The sequence below is a fragment of the Tiliqua scincoides genome, chromosome 1 (genome assembly GCF_035046505.1).
Source record: "Tiliqua scincoides isolate rTilSci1 chromosome 1, rTilSci1.hap2, whole genome shotgun sequence".
Taxonomy (NCBI): Eukaryota; Metazoa; Chordata; class Lepidosauria; order Squamata; family Scincidae; genus Tiliqua; species Tiliqua scincoides.
The window spans coordinates 70,053,007-70,062,342 of record NC_089821.1 but is presented as its reverse complement, the minus strand read 5'-3'; the positions used below and the strand labels follow the sequence as shown (position 1 = coordinate 70,062,342).

Genomic DNA, 9,336 nt, shown 5'->3' with positions numbered 1-9,336 from the left:
ACAGTCCCTGTCCTGGGTTTCTGAGGCTGCAGTCCTTACGTACCTGGCCCCCGGGCCTCTGAGAGGAATTTTCTCAGGGGGTACAAAGGTTCTTTAGGGCCCCTTCCCAAAGAGGGAGGGGATGAAACAGAGTGGGGGGTGGCAATGGGGGCCAAACAGGCAGGGGGAAAGTGGCAACAGCCAGAATTGTCTTTGGAGTCCAGGGCCACTGGACTTCCCGATGCAGAGCCCAGGTCTATCTGCCCCACGTGGCATCAGCAGCTTGACACAGTAATATGGAAAACCAAACACACTCCTAAGTCTCTAAAATCTTTTAAATATACAAAATCATTGCAAAAAAATTTAATGTCATTGTATTTTGGGTCACTCTAGAATGGAAAGCGTCCTGTGCATACCAAAACTTGCTTCTGCAGCAGCTGTGTCCCTGAGCCCCTATACACTCCTTCCGGAAAGTGGATCCACAAGCAAAGAGCTACTATAGGAAGCTAGTTTCCTTTCAGATATGACACTGTGTTAAGGAGTATTGTGTATGTATTCCTCAGCCCTGTGCGTATGGCTTGCAGCAGCAGCTGCTACATGTCCACCCCCAGCATAGTGAGTAGTGAGTCTTGGTGAGATCAGAAAATGAGATCAGATCCCAGGAAATCTCTGGACCTCTTTCAAAATCTGAGGTGCTAACAGCCTAAACCAGGGGTGCCCAAACCCCGGCCCTGGGGCCACTTACGGCCCTTGAGGCCTTTCAATGCGGCCCTCAGGGAGCCCCCGGTCTCCAATGAGCCTCTGGCCCTCTGGAGATTTGTTGAAGCCCACACTGGCCCGATGCAACTGCTCTCAGCGTGAGGGCGACTGTCTGCCCTCTTGCATGAGCTTGTTGTTTCACATCTGTGATGCAGTAGCGGCAGCAAAGGAAAGACCAGCCTTGCTTTGTGCAAGGCCTTTTATAGGCCTTGAGCTATTGCAAGACCTTCATTCATTAATATAAGTTCATCTTTAATATATTCATTTATGTAAACATGTAAATTTATTCACATTTTAAATGTAAATTAATTATTTTTCCCCCTGGCCCCCGACACAGTGTCAGAGAGATGATGTGGCCCTCCTGCCAAAAACTTTGGACACCCCTGGCCTAAACAGATTCACTCACTTTGACCACAATGGTAGGTGTATGTAACACTTGCACTTGCACCCTGGGGCATGGTGTTGATAAACAGGAAACAATCAGGAACATGAAGAGATCCCCAGCAGGGCACCAGAGTGCTGCAGAGGACTCCAAAGTCAGGGAGGACTTCAGCTTGCCACATCTCTGGCCTGCTCAGTTTTAAAGAGCTAAATCTGACCCAGAAAAACGAAGCAAAGGTGTCCAATGTGCCTTGCGACACAAGGACAAAAACTGACTGTTGTGCAAACAGCTCACACTCAGGTACATAAGGAAACCACAAGGGGACGCATCTCCATGTGCAAAAGAGTGTTTTATGTATGCATGCCCACTAGGCCCCGTAAAGCAGGTGACCTGGTGCCATCCCTGTTGGATGCCAATGCAGAGAAGGCCCTGTCTTCCAGCAAACATCCAGAAGGGGGAAATGATTGTGTTATGCCTGGCATTGATTTTGCTGCAGTGGCTGTTATTGATCAGTTGTGATTTACTCTACAGTTTAACTGTGGATGTCTTGTTGCTGCAACTGCTAAGATACTTGTTTTCATGCATCTCAATATAAACATGATTTAAAATGATAGAAGGCTGGCCGTAGCCGGCTCCCTCACTGGGGCAGGGCTGGCCCATCTGTAAGGCCAACTGAAACAGTCGCCTCAGGGAGCAGGTTGGTGGGCAATGCTCATCTCTGCCTACTTGCCTCCACTGCTGCTGCTCCTCCTTCCACTCCCTGGGTGTGGGGGAGGGAAGGATGGATGGGGAGAGGGATGGATGACAGCGTCCTGCCAATAGGTGAACCGCATCCCAGCCCAAACGCCCTCCCCGAGGAGCCGCGGTGGTGCCTACTTTGCAGGGAGATGGGAGGCTGAGCCTCTCCTGCAGGGGTGGTGGCTGAGCTCCCGGGGACCAGGTCTCGTCCTGCCCCAGTGCGCTGCCGCCTGCAGGGTCTGCTCGGTGCTGCCCCTTCTCCCTCCCTCCGCGGGCCGCCAGCCCCGGACTGGGGGGACGAGGGGGCAAAAGGGGCAGCGCGGGCGCCTCGGGGTCCCGGAGCTCGGCGACCCTTGCCCGGGAGGCCGCTGGGAACACCCTCTGCTTCACGCACCGCCCCCCGAAGACGGGCTGCTCCGGGCCGGCCCTTGTCTCCGCAGTGGCGTCACGGGATTCCCCTTACGTCACTGCTGCACAGCTCCAGCCCTGCCCTCCGCCGGGTGCGTCACCTGCGCTCCACCTGCTCAGGGTCTTCGCAGCGCCCCTTAAATTGGCTAAGCCTGTGACGTCAGCAGGAGGCAGAAGGGTGCCCCACCTACCCCTGTCCAGCCCCTCGTCGCAGGCAGACAGGAGTGGGAGACGCTCCTTTGCCCCCCAACTCCAGGGTGCTGCAGTTGCGCCCCCTCAGACCCATTTCCCCTTCCTAACCTCCCCTCCGGCTGGGTACTCTCCTCCTCCTGGGAGAGGAGCTTCCCAGAGGGAGCCAAGAGGCCCCCACTCTCTCCCACCCACCACCCACAAGCAAGACTGGTCCACTCTTTGCCTGCTGGTGCCAGCGGGCATCAGCCCTTGGGAGGCATCCCTGCCTGCAGCAGTCCAGCAGGGCATGCAGGCTCTTCACCCCTTCACAGCCTGTTGGGCGCTTCCAGTCTCCAAAATGATGGCACCTGGGATGGGCTCCAGACACACAGGGAAACCCAGACAGGGTGCTTCACCACTCCAGAGAGCTGAGCAGAGAAAGCCCACCTACCCACAGAACCTGTGTAATACAACAAAAAGCCCCCCTCCAGACCCTGAGAGTCAAGGGCAGAGAGGAAGAGAGTCCGGCAGTCAGTCAACCCGTGTCCAGCACCCCTGTCTGTCTAACCCCCTTTGAAAGACATCTAGGCCATTAGGTGCCATCACCACCACCTCCTATGGCAAGGAGCTGGAAAAGACTTTGGAGCCCAGGTCTACCCACCCATGTGCCATTGGCAGCTTGATACAGTAATATGGAAAACCAAACATGCTCCTAAGTCTCTCTAAAGAATTTTAAATATAGAAAATCATGCAGAAAATTAGTATCATTATATTTAGGTTCACAGTAGAATGGAAAGAGTCCTGTGCATGCCGAAATTTGCTTCTGCAGCAGCTGCGTTCCTGAGCTCCTATACACTCCTTCATGGTAAGAAGATCCAAGCCAAGGAGTTTATTGTAGCAGGCCAGTTTCCCTCCAGATCGGACACTGTGTTAAGGAGTGTCATGTATGCATTCCTTGACCCAGCATATATGACTTGCCAATAGTTGCAGTAGCTGCAGCTGCAAGCTTGTGGTATATGCTCGTGCAGCTGCAAGCCCCAGCATCCTGTGCAGGACTAGTCTGGATAGGAAAATGTAATATTCCAGGAAATTTCTGGGCCCCCTCCTTTGGGTCCTGGGCCACCTTTTTGACCCTGGGCCTGGGTGCAAATTACCCCCTTTACCCCCTCTCCTAGGTCCTGCCTGGGACTGAGGCCCTTTGAACTCAGTAGGGCGCACTACTGAGCAGACAGGGCCAGGACTGAGCTGCTAGAAGAGTCTCTGCTTCTGACAGTCAATGAAGAAGAGGGAGTGGGTGTAATGGAGTGCAGGGATATGCAGTGGGTAGGGAGGCAAGTGAGGGCAGAGCCTCCCCACCAGAGTTCTTTGAAAAGTGATCTATGTCACACCAATTACTAGAGAAAATTGGAAAATGTGACATTAATTTGGGGCTATGAACCTCATACCATAGGTTAATATTCCATTTCAGTAATGATATTTCTTTTGAAAACCAGGCAAGGGTGCTTGCAAAGATTTTTTTTTTAACTTTCCATGACCCATGAAAATTGGGTCATGCAGTTAGCAGTTTGGCTAACACTGCTCTAGCCCACTATTCTCCTTCCAGTTTTCCTCTTCTGCTCCATCTCCTTTTTCCTTTCCCAGTCCAGGGAGGGGGGAGAGAGGAACAGTGGAGGTACTCCAGCAGACAGAAGTGGGCACTCCCCACCAGACTGTTGTATGATGCAGCCACTTCAGTGAGCCTAATAGATGGGCCACTCCCCTGATCTACATTCTTATATTGTCACCATCACTCTTTTTTAAAATTGGATGCAAGAGCATTTAAAAATTAATTTCTGTCTTTCTCACACACACATCAACAATGGGAGGGAAACACAAAAAGTGCTTTATGCACCATGAATGAAATCTTCCAGATTTCTAAACACATTAACCAGCACACGATAGTGAACAAGGAACTCCTGTAGATGCACACATAGACTGAGAGTGACTATATTTCTGTATCTTCCAGTAGTGAAACATACATTATATATTTTCTTAAAAAAATGTTTTTTATTAAGTGTATTTAGGGGACAAGCATATGTGGAGGTAGTGAGGGGACTAACACCTAAATAAGATACTAAAAGGGGGGAAGGTGGCTCTAGAACCTGCACCAAAAAAGGAGCCTTCTCCTCCAATGAATAACATTATTTAAAGATAATGCATGTTTTCTCTTCAGTATGATTTGATTTATCTCTATTATATGAAACACAATAATGCAGGGGTGTCAAACATTAGGCCCGGGGGCCAGATGTGGCCCGCGGAAGCTTTTTATCTGGCCCTTAGACTCTCAGCTGCTGATCAGTGCTGAGGTTGTTACCGCTGAAAGAGCAGCCCACATGAAAATTGGGCTTTCCCATATCTTGAAAGATTATCAAGATTTGTGTGTTTTCTCTTTTGTCATTTGCAACTAATGAGTTCCTAAGTGAGAAAAAGCGGTGCATATTTTTGCTTATGACCAGTTTAATCACATCACTTCTTGCCTCATGACATCACTTCCGGCCCTCAGAAGACATCATGAATGCTATTCGGCCCTCTGTATGAAACCAGTTTGACACCCCTGCAATAATGAATGTTAGATGCTCACAAAGACAATTAAATGGATTCAAAATGATCTTCATAAATGTGTGAGTTCGCAAAAAAAGAGATGATCTATTCACCAGTGCTATTCTGATTTGTGAATTCAGTACTAATGTATCCTCTATATAAATTTCAAGTTGTTTATTTTGTGATGTAGACCTTCCTTATTTTTAAGCCCTACTCCAATTATAGTCCTTTAAGACTGTATCTCTTCTAAGCAGCCACAAGAATTCCCAAGCTTGACTCCATCTTCAGCCCCATATATTGTTTGGGCTAGAATCTACAAATCAGTTTAGTTCTACCAGTTTATACTGAATCTGATCAGTTTTAAATAAAATGCTTATTTTAGTTTGGAGATTATTCTGTTTCTATGCTGTAGTTTTCTAACATTGTTAACACAGCTATAGAACTGACAGAGGAAGCATGAACTTCATGAAGCTAAATTAACCCATTTCTGCCCAGCCCACAGGTGTACATAATTGATCCCTGTTGCATATATGCAATGTTGGGCAGAAATGGCTTAAAGGGAAGCGGCTACAGTACATTGCACTATTTTATTTCAAAGTTCTCAACTTCCAGCAAGTTCTTATAGAAAAAACAGAGTTTAGTTTAACTTTACTACCAGCCTACATTTCAGGTAGGCTTCAATACCAAAGTAAAAAAACCAAAGTAGAAAACAATTCTTAATAAAGCTTTGTTTAATATATCCTTTGCAATTGCAACAATGTGGCATTTAACTCTGACTATTTGAAGGCAATAGAAAAATACATAAACAAAATCTATAACTGAATGTTTTCTTTATTCTCATTAGCGTGATATCTGTGGTCTCTTACTTTTTAGATTGCTAGATCTATAGTTATAGATCTATAGTTATGTTGGCAATATTTACTCTTAAATACTGATCAAAGTCATCAGCCATTCCCAACTTGAACCTGGACTGAACTGGATTTGATTAATTTAGGTTTTGAAACAGTTCACAGTTGTAAGCATGTCCCAAAACTATTTTGCCATATGTAAAGTACTGGGTTGAGAGGCTTTAGTCAGATGCTTAAGCTGCTTGTGGCTGGATCATGGCTAGACCCATGATCTTCCATGCCCTCAAATTACTGGCTCCTGAGATGAGTATACAGTTGGCAACTAATCTATTCTCATTTGTCATTCAAGCATATTCATTAATGCAGGATTTCTCAATTTCCAGGTTGCAGTCCAAAACATGGTAGCTAGAATAATAAGCTTGCTTAGTTTTATAGCACAGCCATTTACTTACAACTGATCATAAAGGTTTACACATGGTTCCTGAGCCCAACACATGGCTTCAGTGGATTCTCCACTAAATTAATAAACTACCATTTGTATAACCACTTAGTGAAACATCCTTTAAGATTTGGCTACATAAATGATTTCTGTTTAGTTTTGGGTGACTTAGAATATGACCAACTTTTTAATAACTTCTGGAGACTTTTAAACAACTATAGTTGCACCTTCAACATATTTTAACATGTCCTTTATTGATCACATAAGCATGCTTTTTTTGTGTAGGACAAGGAAGAAATATGTCATGAACACTGAGTGTTACAGAAGACGATATTAGGAAAGGCAGAGAAGAGACAGGATACTAGATACCTGTGGTGAATATCTTGGAAAATGACACCACCACGGGGGGTGGGGGGTGGGAAATGCAACAAAACTTGTGCCTGAGTGTTGCACTTCTTCCCTATCCCATTCATTGCACTAGCAGACTTTATTCTGCTGTGAGTTTTCCCTGCTGTGAAACCAGCTGTGAAAAATAAAATTAACACAAGTGATTAGTAAGTAATCACTTTTCACCTTGGGGGAAAAATAATCATATACACATATTAGAGTTTTTTTTAAAGGAAAAAAATCAGGGTGGAACAACACATTTCAGCAAATGCAGGTTTCCAAACCTGCACTTACCAAGCTAATGGGGAGGGGGGATCTATAGGGGGAGAATTGGCAGGAAAAAAGAGTGGTTAACCCATCCCCATGCCCACTAATCTGCAGTTGATGTTGGACCCCAGACCTGGGGACACACACGACTATTAAAAACAGTCAGGAGTGGACATCTGTGGCAGACAATCTGTGAGCAAGCACCAGATTAGGCTTCTCCTGTCTGCCAATTGACACTTGCAAGTACCTACCCTCATTATTTTAGGAGGAAAACAAGAGTTTGGGAACACAAATTTTCCCTGCAACATGTAGCTCTGTCCTAAATCATTAACAGAAGCATAAGAAATAAAGGACCCTCATCACCCTCCCTTGTCCTTTTTTATCAGTTAATCTCAGATATAGAGCTGAAATTCATCATCCTTGTTGCCAAGACTTCAATTTCTCTTTCACCAAATAAATGCAGCAGGCTTTGCACCAATGTTTATAATAGGCCTGCCACCCCACAACAGAGGAGCGCCAGCTTTCCTAATGAGCAACTGCTATCTCAGCGTGGATTATTCAGTGTCCACAGTATGATGACTGGAAACACAAGGTGCTTTATGTGCAGTCTCTGTCTTTGGACCAGCTGCTCCCTTCTTCACTGATGAGTGTTTTCGACCAATCTCATTTGGTGTTCCCCTAATTCTGCTGGGATGTTCACTAGGTGTCTTCAGAAGCATGCAGTCAATTTTGAGGGGTTTCCATTTGAATTCCCGGTAAGGAAGTACCTGTGATCTGCTTTGGCTCAGATTCCACAGAGATTTGTTATCAAGAGTGTTCTGAGATTTCAAAGAAATACTTCTGCGCAGCATTAAGGTCACAGAAGGTACTTCAGGATTCCACCACATGGATCTAAGTGAGAAAAAAGGAATCATTTTTGCATGGAGAGTAGACACCAGTATGTGCTAAAGACAACTGGACAAGACTGAGATTAATGACTGGTCTCTATTGGGAGATTAAAAAAAACAAACCCTCACAGCTGCATTTCAATTCAAAAAAGTCAGAAGAGTTCAGTCATTAATCTCTCTTAAAACATGCAGCTTGGCCCAGAGACTCACCCCAATACTTCTCTCTCATACAGTTTCCAGGGCCAAATGAGAAAATGCTCATTAAGCCATTTCTGCCCAACGTTGCATATACATAACAGGGATCAAATATGTCCACCTGTGGGCTAGGCAGAAATGGGTTTAAGACCTCTGTGCCACCTATTTTAATTTAGGCAAACAGTAGGCAAGGAGCAAGAATATTCCTGTGCTTCAGAGATAACAATATCTGTTTCAGAGAATTAATGAACAAATCACAAGAATTGCTATGGGCTTGTGTTAAATGTAAGGAAGATTGCCAGAGTGAGAGCTACTTCATACCATATAATGATATGTTGAAATAATTTAAGTTTAGGAAAATTAGTTTTCCTTAATATATGACATGCAGCTCAAATACTGTATACACATCAGCTAATCTATCAATGTTTTCAGCATGCCACACAACTCAAGATAGAAAACTTAATATTTCTCACATTGAGATTTCTATGTAAGAATATTGTGAAAAATGAAAGGTACTTCAGTCTGAGGATTAAACTAGTGCCATTTCACTAGCTGTCATGATGCCCAGAAGAGCTCTGACACTGTACCTGTACCGTCTTACTCCAAGAGCCGGTGCAGAGGGTGATGGACCTGTAGAGAAGAAAAAAAGAAATAAAAATGCTAGCCATAAGTGCCAAAGCATTTACAACTAGTTCTCTCTGTTATGTCACCAAATGATATGAGATTTCCCCTGTAACTTCTGTGAAGAACAAGGATGTTCTTTAACTAGGATGACAAGAAGATATTTGGTTTGTGGTGAGTTACATTTTGCACTTATACAACCTATGGGTGTGGTATGAACCTATGGGATAGGTATGAGAACTACATGAAGAAGACCAAATATTCATCTGGAATTCTGCTTCACACCTCAATTTCTTCATCTATCAGAATTCTGTTAATGCATTAATTAACTCCTAATTCTCAGTCCCATCTCTTAATCCCCCAGCAAATTTTACCACACTACTCAGCTCACCCATACCTGCCTTTAGCTGCTTATAAATTTCTCCATTTGGCTGCTCAAAGGGAGATGGATGTTGTTTGATGGGGGAGCTTGTGAGACTCTGTTGTTGTGCTGATGATGGAGGAATCATGGTCAGGAGGAGGGGCTGGGACTCCTTGATTCTGAGCTCACATTCAACAACAGGGATGCTCTGCTTATTCAAGGGAAGCTCTAAAAGAGAGAGAGATTTTGGGGAGATTCTAAAATCTGTGGAGATTCTAAAATCTATATGAGATTCTATGGAGATTTTATGGATT

At 45.0% G+C, this 9,336-nt stretch overlaps 1 protein-coding gene across 1 annotated transcript in view; it reads right to left on the bottom strand.

Annotated features, from left to right (window-relative positions):
• Positions 1-7,512: 7,512 nt before the first annotated feature.
• The window catches only part of AGBL2 (AGBL carboxypeptidase 2), a 41,699-nt gene continuing 39,875 nt past the window's right edge, over positions 7,513-9,336 (bottom strand). The window contains exons 16-18 of the mRNA XM_066621099.1: positions 9,053-9,250; positions 8,628-8,670; positions 7,513-7,849 (exon numbers count right to left, since the gene is read on the bottom strand). Coding sequence (XP_066477196.1) covers positions 7,513-7,849; positions 8,628-8,670; positions 9,053-9,250 — 578 coding nt within the window. The remainder of the gene's footprint in view (positions 7,850-8,627; positions 8,671-9,052; positions 9,251-9,336) is intronic.